Source organism: Chiloscyllium plagiosum, unplaced genomic scaffold (assembly GCF_037043375.1).
Source record: "Chiloscyllium plagiosum isolate Xiang-an unplaced genomic scaffold, Cpla_swu_hap1 HiC_scaffold_8, whole genome shotgun sequence".
In the NCBI taxonomy this organism is placed as follows: domain Eukaryota; kingdom Metazoa; phylum Chordata; class Chondrichthyes; order Orectolobiformes; family Hemiscylliidae; genus Chiloscyllium; species Chiloscyllium plagiosum.
Window position 1 is genome coordinate 105,424,123 of NW_028270146.1, and position 19,115 is coordinate 105,443,237.

General features: G+C 41.7%; 1 protein-coding gene across 1 annotated transcript in view; it reads right to left on the reverse strand.

Moving 5' to 3' along the window:
- The window catches only part of ubr1 (ubiquitin protein ligase E3 component n-recognin 1), a 215,675-nt gene that overhangs the window by 73,625 nt on the left and 122,935 nt on the right, over positions 1–19,115 (reverse strand). Inside the window, exons 25-30 of the mRNA XM_043698391.2 lie at positions 12,924–13,078; positions 10,150–10,243; positions 7,801–7,910; positions 5,624–5,704; positions 4,826–5,007; positions 1,279–1,481 (exon numbers count right to left, since the gene is read on the reverse strand). Coding sequence (XP_043554326.2) covers positions 1,279–1,481; positions 4,826–5,007; positions 5,624–5,704; positions 7,801–7,910; positions 10,150–10,243; positions 12,924–13,078 — 825 coding nt within the window. The remainder of the gene's footprint in view (positions 1–1,278; positions 1,482–4,825; positions 5,008–5,623; positions 5,705–7,800; positions 7,911–10,149; positions 10,244–12,923; positions 13,079–19,115) is intronic.

The following is a 19,115-nucleotide window of genomic DNA, read 5'->3' on the forward strand; positions in this document are numbered from 1 at the left end:
TTTTGGCATTCTTTGATATTGTGCTCTGGAGTTTGGAAACAAAGCACTTAGTTATGACTACACAGATTTTAGCGCTCATTCAGATAAAACAACTCACCCCAGGAAATACGTTATCTCAAAATATTCCTAAATGGCGCAGACAAGAACTTTCAGACTTATGAATTAAATGCCACATTCTTCTTAAAAGGTCAGTGTTGTGAATGAACAAACCCTAACAAGGCAATTACAACTCTGGGGTACTCAGCATATGGAACAGGTACTCAGCTTGGATTTTATCCTACTCAAAGGGAAAAGTACTCTATACATAATTATCATGCTACGCCAAAGTTTATAATGCTAATTTTATGTTTTAATTTCTGTCAGGAAATATCCAGTGATGCCAATGACCAACTGACCATGACAGATTTCTCAAATGCAAGATCACCATAATATAACCCTTGCTAAATATTACACAGATGGTTTGCATCCACTCATCACCACATAAACTATTTAAAATTTTGTGCTTAAGTTGACAGATGTTATTAGTGTGCAGCAGGATTCTTTTCCACCTTGTACGCTGTATTAATGTCAAACAGTGAAGGTTTTGGGAATGGAAGTCAGGTACACGTCTCACCTAGCTACAAGGGGCACACCAAAACTCCACATCCTTGACTACACAACTGAAATCAGAAAATCACAGGGAGTGAAACAGTTGTGGCTTAGCATATAACTTTATAGCACAGAACACTGGTATGAACAATCATGATGCTTTATTATTATGGAAGTGAGTCAATAAGCAGGGCCTCAGAACAGGATCAATGTGTTTGCATGTGACATCATTTGCTTCTGCACCGAATTCTGAAGATAACCTCTCTTTGTTCCTATTTATTACCTATTGTCTATTCAGTATCAAGATGAGGAGGAATTTCTTTTCTCAGAGGGTACAGAATCTATGGAATTCTTTACTGCAGAATGCTGTTGAGGCTGGGTCATTAAGTATATTCAAGGCTGAGATAGACAGATTTTTAATCAGCAAGGGAATCCAGGTTTAGAGAGTAAAGTTTGGAAAATGAAGTTGAAGATTATCAGACAGCCACAATCTCATTGAATGGCACAGCAGTGTCAATAGGCTGAATGGCCTACATCTGCTCCTATGTCTTATGACCCTACCTGATGCCAGCAAATAATTTGGTCCAGAGAAATCTTGAATAGTTGTTGTGTCAGTAACTGAATGAAATTTCAAATTAGATGACAGTTTCAACAGAAGTACGCATTAAAGCAAATTTCTTTGAGTTTTACCTCCTAAGTTTGTTATGGTTCGAGATCTACTTTTTGACAGCGCTGTGGATCTCTGAACACAAGCTGCTAGGACCATGGCCATTTCATCAGTTTTCACTTCCTGCTCTTCCTGACATAAAATGCAGATCAGTATTATTTTCTCAGCAGCTGTCGCACCTTGCATCGGTCCCAATGCCACACCAGGATCCTCAGCATTTGTAATACTGTAAGAAAAAACAAGACTCCTCAGACTAATCTAAAAGGGAGATTTATTACTTCAGCATAAACCGTTCTTGTTTACCATATTCTTTCCTTCTTGCTTTTGACTTTACTGTCACGACACATGATCTGGTGATGTCAAGCCAGTGTTTCAACAGGAAAACCCATGACCTCTGCTCCTTGGAACAAGACGATTTCTTTTAAACCAAGCACATGACCTCATCTGTATAATTACAAAGGAAATGATGGCCTAGCTTTATCACCACTGTAGTGTTAATCCAGAGACCACTAAACCGCCCCCACCCCAGTCTGACCTATCACCCTCACCTTGATCTCTTTCCACCTATCGCATTTCCGATGCCCCTCCCCCAAGTCCCTCCTCCCTACCTTTTATCTTAGCCTGCTGGACAAACTTTCCTCATTCCTGAAGAAGGGCTTATGCCCGAAACGTCGATTCTCCTGTTCCCTGGATGCTGCCTGACCTGCTGCGCTTAGCCTGCTGGACAAACTTTCCTCATTCCTGAAGAAGGGTTTATGCCCGAAACGTCGATTCTCCTGTTCCCTGGATGCTGCCTGACCTGCTGCGCTTTTCCAGCAACACATTTTCAGCTCTGATCTCCAGCATCTGCAGACCTCACTTTCTCCCCAGTTCCACCCCCCTTTCATTTATCTCTTAAGCCTCCTTGGGCCCCTCCGTACATTCCGGATGAAGAGCTTACGCTCGAAACGTCAACTTTCCTGGTCCTTGGATGCTGCCTGACCGACTGTGCTTTTCCAGCACCACACTTTTTGACTCCTGTCTTACATAGTCAACTTGTTTAATGGCACCTTTTGGAAACCTAAATAAACCATATTTACTAGTTTCCCTTTACTACCCTGGCTGCCACATCCTCAAAGTTGTCAAATAGTACTTTTCTTTCACAAAACACTGTTGACTTTGCCCGATGATTGCATTATGATTTTCTAAATGTCCTTCCTTAAGTGATTCTAGCATTTTCGCAATGACAAATGTTGGGACTAACTGATTGATTTCTTTCTCCTTTCATGACTAGCAGCATTACATGTTTCCAATCTGCTGAGACCTTTTTATAATCTCGGGAGTTCTGGAAATAGCAGACTTTCCACTGATTTGAGAACCATTTCACTGGGTGCTCAAGATGAGATCACCAAACAAATGTAGCCTGGACACACCACTAATATGATTTGGCCACTTGCTTTTTGCAGAACAAAGCAATTTTTCTTTAGCTCTTGCATTGCTGACTCAAATTTTTCAGTGCTCACTTTATACAGGAACCTGGCAGTTATGAGAGAAAGATACCTTTCATTCCCAGAAGGATCAGATGGATTGAATTCCAGATTTCAGACATGAGAAGTTAAAGGACACCATGTCAAAATTATATATACTTTTATAAAGTGCTGCAATTAGTGGCTTATGCATTTAAATTAAGCACCTCAGAAAAACAGAGTCAAGGTTTAGGGTACAAGATGCTCTCCAGTATCATGCTTTCAAGTGACACTTAAAGACAGGCTGTGCGCTAAATGCTCTGCTCTTTTTTTTGTTAAAAAAGTGTGATAGAAACAATTATAGGGTGGAACAACATGATGCCCTATAAACTATTGTAGGACATCCAGGCGACCAAATGGATGAGCATGAAACAGGATCCAGAAGGTAGGAATAGGGTGACGTTTTTAAGATTGAAAGGAAGTGTTGTGTTCCATGCAGTTGATTTGGTGTTTACTGTGTGCAGAAATTGTTTGGACTCCAGAATAGGAGCTCTATTGTCAAAGTTCGCAGATGATACTGAATTTCAGGGAGGATTGGTGAGATGTGGTGCAGGTGCTGGGATATAATGAAGTGAAGGACATTGCAAAATACCTATTATTTCACAAGGCAAATTAAACAGAGCTAAGTGGAAGCCAGGGAAGTGATTTTTGGGCCCCCCTGTAATAATATTTGTATCATTAATAGCCACAGGTGAGGTGCCGCTTCTAAATGGAGGTTGGCTAACATGGTGCCATTATTTAAGAAATGCAGCAAGGAAAAGGCAGAGAACTATAGACCAGTGAGCCTCACATCAGTGATGGGCAAGTTGTTGGATGGGATAAAGAGGGATAGGATTTACATGTATTTGGAAGTCCCTAGGGATTAGGGAATTCAATCCAACAACTTGGCTTTGTGTGTGGAAAATCGTGTCTCATTAACTTGATGGAGTTTTTTTGAAGAGTGACAAAGAGGACTGATGAAGGCAGTGTGGTTGCCGTTGACTATTTGGACTTCACTAAGGCATTCAACAAGGTTCCACATGGTAGACTAGTTAACAAGGTTAGACCCACACAATATACAGGAAGAACTAACCATTTAGATAGAAAATTGTCTAAAGACAGAAGAGGGTGGTGGTGGTGGAGGGTTGCTTTTCGAACTGGAGGCCTGTGACTAGCGGTGTGCTGCGTCCACTGCTTTTTGTCATTTATATAAATGAATTAGATGTGAATATAGGAGGTATGGTTAGTAAATTTGTAGATGACACCAAAATGGGTTATGAAGGGGACAGCAAAGGAGGTTATGTCAGGTGACCTGATAGAGGGGTTTATGAAATTATGAGGAGCATGGACAGTGTGAATAGTCAAAGTCTTTTCCCAGAGTAGTGGAGTCCAAAACGAGAGGGCATAGGTTATGGAAGGAGCTGCCAGAGGAAGTGGTGGAAGCTGGTACAATTATACTATTTAAAAGGCATCTGGATGGGTATATGAATATGAAGTGTTTAGAGGGATACAGGCCAAATGCTGGCAAATGGGACATGAGGAAGTTAGGATATCTGGTTGGCATGGACGAGTTGGACCAAAGGGTCTATTTCAATGCTGTACTCTATAACTCTAAATACAAGTTGTTAATGCTCATTAAGGCCATAAAGATTGCAAGCAAGGTATCAGGGCTTATTTGCAAAGGAGCAAAATATAAGAATAGTCAGGGAATGTTTAATTTATGCAGCACCTTGAGTAGATGACAGTGTATAGCTCTGGTCTCCATACTACAAAAAGAATATTAAATTAGGAGAGGAAATGCAGAAAAAAAACCTCAAAGTCATTAGCAGAATAGAGGATACTCAAGTGTCTGGAAATCAAACTGTAGTTCTTTTCTCCACAAAAGATGACGAAGAGTATGTCAGATAGAGGTAATTAAAAATTATGGGAGGGGCTTGATTAGGCAGACAGACTTTAAATTTCAGCAGCCAATAAAATGAACAGTATCAGATTGGTTGCTTGTTATTGTTTTGTTATTGCTTCTGGTCAACAGTACACACTTTGAATAAATTTAAGTGGTCTTGCACTGGCTCTACCAGCTACATACCTATCTACTTCAGTCCTAACTGTCTCTTGTTTTGGTGCTTCTGTCGCCTTCTCGTATAGGTGCTTGTTTGATTCAATGAAGTTTTTCTGCATCGCAGACATCTGTGCCATAATCTTCTGCCGATATAATTTGGCAGCCTCTGCTTTCCGTTTACGCTCAGCTTTATCTTCGTCCTGTGTAGTCTGCAATAGAATGAAAAACTTTCTTTCAGCCTTTCAAAACCTCTGTATGCCCAAAAATCCATTGCAAGTGAATGACTGTCCAAGTGTAATGTGGAAACGGTGGCAGCCAATTTGTGAACAACAAAGTTTCACAACAAAGCAACGTGATGATGATGATATAATCTGTTTTGGTGCTGTTGGATAAGGGACAAATATCAGCCAGGACACTGGCTTTAGTTAACGTGCTCTTTTATTGGATTTGCCAAATGATCATTCATGTCCATCTGGAGAGATGGTTTTTTGGTTTAACTTCTCAACCAAAAGAGAGCACCTCAATCAGGGGATCACTCTCTTCCTACTGCACTGAAGGTACCAATTCAGGTTGTGCTTTTCGAACTTTGGATTGGAGCTTTCCAATGGAGAGGTGAAAGTATTATCACAGGCCCTTGCTGAAACCTAAAACTGTTCATAATCCTAGTGTTAGGTTTCTTCATCCCGTTGATCACTAGTTTTGAACTCAGAGGGTAGCTAGTTAACAGATCTCATCCAAAGACTTCATTCACAGACATACAGTAAATATTATATACTTGTAACAACACTTAAATTAAAAAAGAAAAACTATTGAAAATGCCAGTACCTCATGTGTCTTTTGACTGGCTGCTTCTGTTGCTGAACATGGACTTGATTTCTCCCTCAGCTTTTTCACAGCTTCAAACATCTGAAACATATAGATATAGAACGTTTGTGCATTCAAAACCTTTTTTTTTTCAAATGTAATGTTTGCCTACAGACTTTAAAAATATCAGTGACCACTTTTTAAGCTTTCCTTCAGTTCCATTTCCTTTCCACCTTCAACATAACAGAGTTGTTTAGATGCAGGTGGCTCAGTGGTTAGCACTGCTGCCTCACAGCGCCAAGAACCCAGGTTCAATTCCAGCCTCAGACGACTGTCTCGAGTTTGTGCATTTGCCCCATGCCCTTGTGGGCTTCCTCCCACAATCCAAAGATGTGCAGGCTAGGTGAATTGGCCATGCTAAATTACCCACAGTATTCAGGAATGTGTAGGTTAGGTGCATTAGTTAGGGTCAGAGAATTGGGTCTGGGTGGGTTACTCTTCGGAGGGTCTTTTGGACTCATTGGGCCAAGTGGCCTGTTTCCAAATTGTAAGGATTCTAATCTAGTCTATGCCAAGACTACCAATGTTTATCTACAGTTTGACATTTTCTCACACAGGTCATCAGATGTAATATGACCCTATCGTTGTAAAAGACCTGCGATAGGCTTCCACATAACAAACCTTTGAGTAAGCATGCAGAACCATAGCAACCAACACGAACAACTGGGTTAAGAGACAGAAAGCTGAGATTAGATGGTAAAAGGTAAGCCAGGGTGGCAGAAGGTGGAAGGTGGGAATCCCAAAGATCAGTATTGGTATTGTTGTTATTGACAATTAACTATTTAGATTTTCAAAGCAAAATGACAAATGAAAATTTGGGATTAAGACAAAATTGGGAGGGTTAGTTCACACTGAGGAAAATTGCAATAAATTGAAGACAACGTGCATAAACTAACTTCATTTGGCAATTAAATGCTCAAAACCAAGGTATTACAGCTTGCTAAAGATGACAAGGCTGACAGAGATTAATTTAAAAATAAGAATCTAAATGGGGTGGAGTAATGCTGGGCGGCACGGTGGCTCAGTGGTTAGCACTACTCCCTCATGGCACTCGGGTCCCAGGTTCGATTCCAGCCTTGGGTGACTGACTGTGTGGAGTTTGCACATTCTCCCCAAGTGCGTGGGTTTCCTCCGGGTGCTCCAGTTTCCTCCCACAGTCCAAAGATGTGCAGGTCAGGTGAATTGGCCATGCTAAATTGCCCATCCTGTTAGGGTCCATTAGTCAGAGGGAAATGGGTCTGGGTGAGTTACTCTTCGGAGGGTCGGTGTGGACTTGTTGTGCCGAAGGGTCTATTTCCACACTGTAGGGAATCTAATCTAATCTAAAAACAAAGCCACTTCACATCAATTTATTTGGGCAGAACGATTAAACAGTCAAATAAACCTCCAACAATTTGAGTCAAGGAACAGCAGCAGACTATTTAGTCTCTCAAGCATAATCCATCATTCAATCATGGCTGATCTCAATTATTTATGCACCTTTACTTAGAATTCTTTGTTACCCTCAGTGAATAAAATCTATCGATTGAGTGCTGAATATTCAACTGACCTCCAGCACACAGAGCATTTTGGGATTTCCACCATCCATTGTGTGAAAATTCTGCTTCTTTATTTCACTCCTCAATGTAATTGATCTAGTTTTAGGCCGCCACAGGCAATATCTTGGCTGCATCAATGCCAGTGAAATCACACACAAAGAAATGGTTTAAATTATGAAAATTATGAATGTTCAGACAGACCATTCCTTCCACAAAGATTTAGACTGACTACAAAACTACCTTTTGGAGTGAAAGGGTTTTCAAGAAATTATTGGTTAAAATTTCTGGCCTGGAAAGGCATAAAAATTGAGCCCACAGACTCCTTTTCAGGAGTCTGACATTAATGCTTTAATCAAAGACCATTATATACAAACTTCTTCGAGAAAGGGATATCAGAACTGAAGGAAGCCATTCAGCCTCATGACTTTGCTTCACCACCCATTTAAACCATGGCCAAACTGCCACCATCCAATCTCCTTGGTTACACAACCACTAATATCCTTGCCCGATTAAAACTGATCAATCTGAGTTTCACACATTTCAAAACAGAAACACTGATTGAAATTCAACACAATTTGTTGCTCCCATTTCAATACAGACCTGCAGAGTCCAGATAATCATATCCTTCTGGGCATCTAATTGAGGGACACATCTTAGCTTTTCTAAAAGTGACAGGATGCTCTCAGCATTCACTGCGGAACTTCCTACTCCTTCAAAGCAACCAGAAAAGATAAGTTACAAAAACAAAATGCATAACTGGAAAGCTAGTAGAACATTTATCATTTATTGTGAGGCAGGGCTGTCTTAATAAAAAAGTGGGAATGCTTCAGTTATTTATAGAAGGAACTGGTGAGACTGCATCTGGAGTGCTGTAAAAGTACTGGTCATCTTATTTTGAGATTAGATTACATTACAGTGTGGAAACAGGCCCTTCGGCCCAACAAGTCCACACCGACCCGCCGAAGCGCAACCCACCCATACCCCTACATTTACCCCTTTAACCTAACACTATGGGCAATTTAGCATAGCCAATTCACCTGACCCGCACATCTTTTGGACTGTGGGAGGAAACCGGAGCACCCGGAGGAAACCCACGCAGACACGGGGAGAGTGTGCAAACTCCACACAGTCAGTCGCCTGAGTCAGGAATTGAACCCGGGTCTCTGGCGCTGTGAGGCAGCAGTGCTAACCACTGTGCCACCGTGCTGCCGCCTTAAATATCTTATTTAAGGTTGGATGAAAATGTGCTGGAAGCAGCACCTGCTCTGACTAGACCAAGATGCTAAGGAATAAGGGGGGGGGGGGTTGACAGTTGAGGAAAGGCTAAACAGGCTAGGCTTGTATCTGTTGAAGTTTTAGAAGGGTAAAAGTATCTTAGTAGAAGCACATGAGATCCTTAGGGATCTTGACAGGGTAAATATTAAAAAGAGCTTCTAGAATTGTAGAACTGGGGTCACTGTTTAAATATCAGGTGACATTCACTTAAAACAAAGAGGAGATGAACTTTTTTTCCTCTGAGGATCTCAAGTCTTTGAAACCCTCTTCCTGAAAAGATGATGGAAGCAGAGCGCTTGAATTTTTTTTAAAGGCAGAGGCAGACAGATTCTTGATGAGCAAGGGTGTGAAAGTTATTGGGGTAAGGGTGGAAAGGTGGTTTTGAGGTTGTAATCAGATTAGTTATGATCGTATTGAATGGAGGATCAGGCTCAAGAGACTGAGGGCCTTCATGTTCTTTGTAATTTGCTTGGTTGGAAAAAATACAAGCAAATTTTGTCTTTTTGTATTATCAGTGGTTTCATTTAAATAGCCTGCAAAAGCATAAACATGTATCCCATTTATTAACCTGGAATCAGTTTGTGAAGTAATTGCAAGGTTGAAGTCATGATTTGGAGATGCCGGTGTTGGACTGGGGTGTACAAAGTTAAAAATCACACAACACCAGGTTATAGTCCAACAGGTTTAATTGGAAGCACTAGCTTTCGGAACTAGTGTGATTTTTAAGGTTGAAGTCAGGAGCATGACTGGTGCTAGGAAGAGTAATGGGTGGAAATATGATCAGATAAAAGCTGAGACAAACAATTCACATCTGCACAGCCACAGTAAAGGCAGACACTTTTCTTTAAAGTGGCATTGGTGCAAAAAAACTCAAGGTTTTGTCAATGCAAATGACTATAATTGGTGAAAAATGTGATTTTGGTTGAGATAAATTTAACTGACCAAAAAAAAACTGAATGAGCGGCTAATGTTGGAAATCAGAAACAAAAAGACAAATTAGCGGAAAAGCTCGGAGTCTGGCAGCGTATGTGGAGAGAAAGCTTTCTCTCCACAGAGTTAGCTGCTGAGTTTTTTCAGCAATTTCTGTTTTAATTTAACATTGACAAGAATCCACAACAGGATCTCCAGGAGAAAATCAAGGGCATTGCATCAGAAGCTAATTAATAGACTGGTTAGGATATTTTGGTCATCAATCCAAAATGTTAACTCTTCTCTCTACAAATGGTGAGTATTTCCAGTATTTTATGACTTTATTTCAGATTTCCAGTAATCGCAATATTGCAGTGTAAAAGACAGCTTTTGTCTTTGGGATAGAATTCAGATATTTCAGAGACTGCAACAGGACGGTATCATGCAAAGGCACATGAACTGAAACAGGTTTGAAAACCTTTTAAATCATATTTCTCCTGTCAAAACCTTACCAATACTAAGCTGATGAGGTTTGCTTCTTCTGACCAGAGAGTAATGCAGTAGTGGCAGTATATTACTGACCCTATTGTTCTAAGGTGTAACGATTTCAGTAGCTATTGTAATATTTCATTTTAATTTTATACAGTATGCATTTCAATTTTGAATTAACACCATCAACCGCAATGATATCATCTGAACTATTATTGCAGTAGCAATTACTATTTGCCAATTTGTTTCAAATTCAGAAACAGGTGCAATACGTACTTGTTGCTTTAAGATAAACATCAAAGTTCACATCTTCTTCACCCTCCAGTTGTCTCTGTTCTTCTTGTAATGCCATGCAGATAAGATGAAGAGTCTATGGTGTGGAGAGAAACATAACTGTTTTGTCAGTAACTTAAAATATGCATTTGTGGCACTGATAACAAAACCATTAAGATTGCATTCCCTGATTATAAAGACACCTTTTAGGTGAATTACTACAGAGTTATTTCCCCGACTAAAAAGTATTGGGAAGTGAGTACTGTTATTATTGGAAACTAGTTATAGAGTCATACAGATGTACAGCACGGGAACAAACTCTTCGGTCCAACCCGGCCATCCGACCAGTTTTCCCAACCCAATCTAGTCCCACCTGCCAGCACCCGGCCCAAAACCCCTCCAAACCCTTCCTATTCATATACCCATCCAAGTGCCTTTTAAATGTTGCAATTGTACCAGCCTCCACCACATCCTATGGCATACATGTACCACACTCTGCATGAAAAAGTTGCACCTGAGGTCACAGAAGACACCCTTTAAACCAAAACTGTACTGCCAAAAGTATGCTACTACCTACACTAGCCCCATTTGAATGTTATGACACAAGTGCTCATCCAAATACGTTTTTAAAGTCATGAGGTTTCTGCCTGAACTACACTCCATGACAGCCCATTATTGACCTCCGCCATCCTGTGGGTGAGAAGAAAATTCTCAAATCCTTTCTCAACCATCTGCCTTTCACTTCAAAATTATTCCTCCTTGTTCTTGACCCTTCAACTAAGGGGAGCAGGTGCTTTCTAATCACTCTGTCTATGCCATTCATAATCTTCTATAGCTCTATCAGGTTCCCTTTTCAACCTTTTCTGCTCCAAAGAAAACAATGAGAGTTTTTCCAGTCTCTCTTCATAGCTGAAATGCTGCATCCAAGGCAACATCCTGGTGAATCTCCTTTGCACCTCTCCAGTGGAATCACAGCCTTCCTCTTGTGTGTAGACCAGAACAGCACAGTGTTCCAGCTGTAGGCTAACCAAAGTCCTGTAGCCTTACCACAGCTCCAACCTAACCTTCCTGCTCTTATCATCTCTGCCTGGATTGATATAGGCAAGTGTTGCATAGGCCTTCTCAACTACCCTGCCACCTCCAGGGATACATGATCAAGCATTCTAAGATCCCACTGCTCGTGAGCTTCATCATGTCTTGCCATTCATTGATTACTCCCTTGCCTTGTTGCTTGTTACAAAGTGCATTATCTCACATTTATCAGCATTAAATTCCATCGGACGTTGATCTGCCCATCAGACCAACCAGTTTACATACCCCTGTAACCTATTACTTTTGTCTCCAGTGTCAGCCAACATTTGCATCATCAATCTTATTTATCACTGCTCCCACATTCAAAACTGCATCACTTATCTTGATCAGATGGGCCAATGGGCTGAGAAGTGGCACTTGGGAGTTTAATCTAGATAAATGTGAGGTGCTGCATTTTGGAAAGACAAATCAGGACAGGGCTTATACACTTGGTAAGGTCCTGGGAAGCGTTGCTGAACAAAGACCTTGGAGTTCAGGTTCATAACTCTTTGAAAGTGAAGACGCAAGTAGACAGGGTAGTGAAGGCAGCATTTGGTACGCTTGCCTTTATTGATCAATGCATTGAATATAGAAGTTGAAAGTAATGCTGTGGCTGTGCAGGCCATTGGTTAGGTGACTTTTGGAATTGTGTTCAATTCTGATCTTCCTGCTGTTGAAAAGATGTTATTAAATTTGAAAGGGTTCAGAAAAGATTTACAAGGATGTTGCCAGGGTTGAAGGGTCTGAGCTATAGAGAGAGGCTGATCAGGGTGGGGCTATTTTCCCTGGAATATTGGAGGTTGAGGGGTGACCTTGTAGAAGTCTATAAAATCATAGGGGCTTGGATAGTCAAGGTCTTTTTCCCAGGGTGATGGAATCTAAAGCAGGAGGGCACAGGTTTAAATTGAGAGAGGAAAGATTTAAAAGGGACCTAAGGAGCAATGTTTTTCCACAAAGGTGTACAGAATGAACTGCAGAAGCAGTGGTGAAGGCTAGTATAATTACCATATTTAAAAGGTATCTGAATGGGTAAATGAATAAGACGGGTTGAGGGAGATATGAGCTAAATGCTGGCAAATGGGACTAGATTAATTTAGGATACCTGGTTAGCATGGATGAGTTTGACAATAGAGTCTGTTGTCATGGTGTACATTTCTGTGGCTCTATTTATATATATCATGAACAAGGAGGGACCCAGCACTGATCCCTGTGGTATGCCACTGGACACTGGTCTCCAGTAACAAAAACAACCTTCTACCACCACCCTCTGTCTCCTGTCATTATGCCAATTTTGGATCCACTTTACCCAGTTACCTTGCATGCCATAAGCTTTTATCTTGTTTATCAGTTTCCTGGGTGGGACCTTGTCAATGGCCTTGCTAAAATCCATATAAACTACATCAACTATCCCAACCTTGTCACCTCCTTGAACAATTCCACCAGATTTGTTAGGCATGACCCCCTTCTGACAAAGTCATGCTGACTATTTCTGATTGACCTAAAATAATTTTCCTGCCCCTTTAAGAACAGCTCACTCTTTCCTGTATGAAAAGGGGCATTTCTGTATACTTACAGGAAGCCTGAATGAGAGCAGCATTCACATTAGTTTATAAAATGTAGTTTTGGTCACCTTCCCATGAAGGAACAGTATGGAGCATGAAATAAGGCAATTAAAAAGGAAAATTAGCAACATGCGCATCACATACCTTCTGTATCATTGCTTCACTCCACAATCGCCCGGTAGAATCCACAGCCCGCTGGAGAACTGTTCGGAGGATTAGCATTAAAACATCGCAGTTCAAAATGTTTGTGACCTTCACAAATGTGGAATAGAATGGAGGAGGGAGGGGTGGTGGCAGGGCTGAAAGACAGATTGCAAACAGTCCATTAACAAGTCGGTCTACTCAATCATAACCGAGCGTGATAAAACTAGCAGTCAAGATTAGAGTGGTGTTGGAAAAGTACGGTTGGCCTCATTCCTGCTGAAGGGCTTTTCCATGAAACGTCCATTTTCCTGTTCCTCGGATGCTGCCTGATCTGCTGCACTTTTCCAGCACCATTCTAATCTTGACTCTAATCTCCAGCATCTGCAGTCCTCATTTTCGCCCTGTTAAAACTAGCAGACCACAATCAATACATTCATGCTTCAGATCAAACAGGTAAATAAAACTTCAAATCTCAGAAACCACATCATATAATGCCAGATCCTGTAGTCTCTGCACTACAAAAACAGCACACAAGATTTATAAGCATTGAACCAAAATTTGAAGAATGCAATACTCAGGAAATTTTGCTGATTTCGAGTTTCTAATCTGTGCAAGAGAGATGATGGGGTTACCTGTTAAGGTTTATAAACTGTGAATCAATTTCACAGTTTCTCCACATACATGCTACTTGTCCTTGTGAATGTACGAGCACAATTACCAACAGATCAAATATAAAATTAGGTAAAAATTAGTTTAACAAAATGTGTTGAGAATATAAAAGTCGGAAGCACAAGGTTAGATTACTTACTGTCTGGAAACAGACCCTTTGGCCCAACAGGTCCACACTGATCCTCCGAAGAGCAACCCACCCAGACCCATTCCCCTACATTTCCCCCTTCTCCTAACACTATGGGAAATTTAGACTGGCCAATTCACCTAACTTGCACATTTTTGGACTGTAGGAGGAAACCGGAGCACCCGGAGGAAACCCACGCAGACACGGGGCGAATGTGCAAACTCCACACAGACAGTCGCCCGAACTTGGGACCCGAGTGATGTGAGGCAGCAATGCTAACCACTGAGCCACTGTGCCGCCCCAAAGTGAGATAATTCACCATGTTCAGCAAAGATGTAATCAATGGGAAAGAAAGACACTCTCGGGGCAGAACCTTTTCATCCAGGATATGGCACATATGGATACAGACATTACAATCAGATTCCGGGCAGGGTTAGACTAATTAATACAGTTCCAGACAGATACGCTGAATTGTCAAGCTCTTGGCATCCTTTCTTTGTAAACCTGACCTCTTGTTTGATTGCAGCAAGGTTAGTTCAAAGGATCCCCTTTTAAATTTACATTTTAAAAGAAGCTAATTTATCCAGGCTTTCTGGAGTTAACAAAACAATAAGTTGTTTTTGAAGCTCCTAAACATGGGAAGAAATAACACCAAAGAATAGATAGATCACAATCGCTCGAGAAGAGTAGAGTGGAGTGTTGATAGTTGAGCAGTCAATTTTGATATTCACAATTTTGTAGATTGACTGAAATTCTTTTGCGTTGTTTCCTTTTAACTAGCTGGCTAACCTGGGTCTCTGGCGCTGTGAGGCAGCAGTGTGCTACTGTGCCACCCACTGGTTAAAGTAGTTAACATTGATAGGTTCAAGGGGATGTTTGATGAATAGACAAAGGACAGGAAAGGGATAACAGCCAAGCTCAGAAGAACTGATTAGGTCAGGAAGAGGCTTGAGTGAAGTATTAAGAGCACACTGACCAGGGTCAGTCTAGAGCCCTGGCAGCATTTGCATGACATTGAGACATTGTACCTTTCAAAGCATTAGTAAATGGCATTTTGATTATTGTACAGCTTGTGTTATTTGTGGTCGATTTTTTTCATTTTTGCCAGGTATCTGCTCAATGTTTTTTTTGTCATAGACATGGATAATAAAGCTGAAGAATTACAGAACAATGTAGAGAAACAGACAGGAGATTCTGTGGTCCCGCACAAGACTTCTGGATGGCATGTTGCCTTCCGGGTGCCAGGGTCAAGACTGTCTCTGATCGATTCTACAGGATTGAGGGGGAGGGTGAGCAGCCAGAAATTGTGATGCACATCAGTATCAATGACATAGCCAAGAAAAGGTATGAGGACCTGAAAAAGGAGTTAGGTTGGAAGCTAAAAGGCAGGACAAGCAGAATAGTAATCTCAGAATGGCTACCGGTGCCATGTGCTAGTGAGGCTAGGAACAGACAGCGAGTTCAGCTGAACACGTGCTTGCAGGGCCAGTGTAGGAGGGAGGGCTTTAGAGACATGGATCATCGGGATACCTTCTGGGGAAAATGGGACCTGTACAAGGAGGACAGGTTGCACCTGAACTGGAGGGGACTAATATGGTGGGCGGGAGGTTTGCTAGAGCTCTTCGGGAGGGTTTAAACTAGTTTGGCAAGGGGATGGGAACCAGAGCAATGGATCAGAGGATGGGGTAGCTGGTGAACAGGCAGATACAGCGTGCAGAGTCTGTGAGGAAGGATAGACAGTTGATAGGGCAAAGTTGCAATCAGTGTGACACAATGACGTGTGTCTACTATAACGCAAAATGTATGAGGAATAAGAATGAAGAACAGAGCATGGATCTGTACTTGGAGCTAAAATGTTGTGACCATTACGGTGACTTGGATATCACAGGGGCAGAAATGGTTGTTGGATGTTCCAGGGTTTAAGTCTTTCAGAAGGAACAGGGAGAGAGGTGGAGGAGTGGCATTGCTAATCAGGGATAGTATGACACTGCAGAAAGGGAGGTTGTCAAGGCAGGTTTGTCTATAAAGTCAGTAAGGGTGGAAGCCAGAAACAGGAAAGGAGCAGTCACTTTATTGGGAGTTTTCTATTGAACCCCCAATAGCAACAGAGACACAGAGAAGCAGATTTTGGAAAGGTCAGAAGTAACAGAGTTGTTGTCATCGGTGACTTCAATTTTGCTAATGTTGATTGGAACCTCCTTCATGCAAATAGTTTGGATGGAGCAGATTTTGTCAGGTGTATCCAGGAAGGATACCTGAGTCAATATGTAGATAGGCCAACCAGAGGGGAGGCCATATTGGATTTGAGGCTTGGCAATGAACCAGGCCATGTGTCAGATCTCTCGGTGGGCCAGCATTTTGGTGATAGTGATCACAACTCCAAGACTGTTACCATACTCGTGGGGAGGGAAAGGAGCAGACGGTATGGGAAAGTATTTAATTGGGGGAGGAGGGATTACAATGCTATTAGCCAGGAACTGTGCAGCATAAATTAGGAACAGATATTCTCAGGGAAATGCATGACAGAATTGTGGAGATCGTTTAGGGAGCACCTGCTGATAGTGCTGGATAGGGATAGTAGGGTGAAGGAAACTTGAGTGACAAGAGATGTGGAACATTTAGTCAAGATGAAGAGAAAAGCTTGCTTAAGGTTGAGGAACAAGAGGATGGCCAGAGTGAGGGTAGGCCTGATCAGGGATAGTGGAGGGAATGTGCGTCTGGAGTTGGAGGAGGTAGGGGAGGACCTTAATGAATACTTTGCTTCAGTATTCACTAGTGAGGGGGACCTTGACATTTGTGAGAACAGCATGAAAAAGGCTGATACTCTCAAACAAGTTAAGGAGGATGTCCTGGAAATTTTGAAAAACATGAGGATAGTAAGTAACCTCGGCCAGATGGGATTTACCCAAGGTTATTATGGGAAGCAAGGGAAGAAATTGCTGTGCCTTTGGCAATAATCTTTGTGTCGTCACTGTCCACTGCAGTAGTACCAGATGATTGGAGGATGGCAAATGTTCAAGGGATGGCAAGGGATGTTATTCCCTTGTTCAAGAAAGGGAATAGGATAACCCTGGGAATTACAGACCAGTCAGTCTTACGTCAGTGGTGGACAATTTATTGAACAGGATTCTGATAGACCAGATTTATGATTATTTGGAAAAGCATAGTTTGATTAGATAAAGTCAGAATGGCTTTGTGAAGGGCAGGTCATGCCTCACAAGCCTTATTGAATTCTTTGATGATGCGACAAAACACATTTATGAAGGTAGAACAGTGGATGTGGTGTATATGGATTTTAGCAAGGCGCTTGATAAGGTTCCCCTTGGTAGGCTCATTCAGAAAGTAAGGAGACATTAGATACAGGCTGTCTGGGTACAGAATTGGCTGGCCCATTGAAGACAGAGGGTGGCAGTTGATGGAAAGTATTCAGCCTGGAGCCCGTTGACCAGTGGTCTTCTGCAGAGATCTGTTCTGGACCTCTGTTCATTTTGATTTTTATGAATAACTTGGATAAGGAAGAAGGATGGGTGAGTAAGTTTGCCGAAGACATGAAGGTTGGTAGAGTTGTGGTTAGTGTGGAGGCGTGTTGTAGGTTGCAATGGAACATTGACAGGATGCAAAGCTGGGTTGAGAAATCGCAGATGGAGTTCCACCTGGAAAAATGTGAAATTATTAATTTTGGAAAGTCAAATTTAAATGTGGATTATAGGGTTAAAGACAAGATTCTTGGCATTGTTGAGGAACAGAGGGATCTTGGGGTCCAGGGCAGTATAATGGCTCAGTGGTTAGCACTGCTGCCACACAGCACCAGGGACCTGGGTTCAGCTCCAGCCACGGGCCATTGTTTGTGTGGCATCTGCACATTCTCCCTGTGTCTGTGTAGGTTTCCTCCAGGTGCTCTGGTTTCCTCAGTCCAAAGCTGCGCAGGTTAGGTGAACTGGCCATGCTAAATTGCCCATAGTGTTCAAGGATGTGATGGTTAGGTGCATTAGTCAGGGGAAATGTAGAATAATGGGGTAGGGGAATGTGTCTGGGTGGGATACTCTTCGGATGGTTGGTGTGGACTTGTTAGGCCAAATGACCCATTTCCACACTGTAGGGATTCTATGATTCTATGATGTATAACATCCATAGATCCCTTAAAGCTGCCAAGTTGATAGGGTTGTTAAGAAGTGGTATGGTGTGTTGGCTTTCATTAGCAGGGGGACTGGGTTTAAGAGCCACAAGGTTATGCTGTAGTTATATAGAGCCCTGGTTAGACTTCACTTGGAATATTGTGCTCAGTTCTAGTCACCTCATTAAGGGAAGGATGAAGCAGCTTTAGAAAGGGTGCAAAGGATGCTGCCTGGGGACTGGGACTGGAGGGCATATCAAATGAAGAAAGGTTGAGGGAGCTAGGACTTTCCTCATTGGAGTGAAGAAGGATAAGAGGTAACTTGACAGAGGTGTACAAGATGATGAGAGGCACAGATAGAGTGGATAGCCAGAGACTTTTCCCAAGGGCAGAAATGGCTATTTCAAGGGGCATATTTTTAAGGTGATTGAAGGAAGGTTTAGGGGCAATATGAGAGGTAGATTCTTTACACAGAGTAGTGGAATGCACTGCCAGCAGTGGTAGTAGATGCAATAGGGACATTTCAGCAACTCTTGGATAGACACGTGGATAAGAGTAAAATGAAAGGTATGGAGGTTAGTTTGATCTTAAAGTAGGATAAAAGGTCAGCACAACATAGAGGGCTGAATGGCCTGTACTGTGCTATACTGTTCTATGTTCTACAGTAAGAATGCTAGGCAATATTTAATTCAAAATCAAGTCACACTTCACATAATTCAATTAAGTGAAAAGCTGTGTTTGCCTTTGTACAACCATCTGCTTATTTTTGCAATAGTTAATTAAAATAATAAAATGTTGCCTTGTAGGTTATGATAAGCAATATTCTAACATCAAAAATGAGTTTTCAGTGATGCAACAAGTATAGCCTCAGTTACATCCAATCGGAAATTTTGTTGGGGCAACTGACAAACTGTTCTTCACATCCAGCACCACGTCTCCTAAGTCTGACCTCTCTGAAAGGAGAACTTCTTCTAGAAATTGCTCCAGACTTATTACAAAAATGCAGTGCAGAACTCAGTTGTTTTGTTGAGTTGGGTACCACACACACAAACACACACACAGCAATTCTTCCTGAAAATTATGTGGTCTTGTTCTACACTTTGACATGGAGCAAAGGTCATTCTTTATTTAAACTGTAAATAAATATCTCAATCATAAGATCCTATAACTCCCTCATCACAAATCCAGTTTACACCGGTCCCAAAACAGCCCTTTGCTCTAAGCTATCTACACACTCAATCGGAAAACTTTAAAGGATCCATTTACACATCGACATCACTTA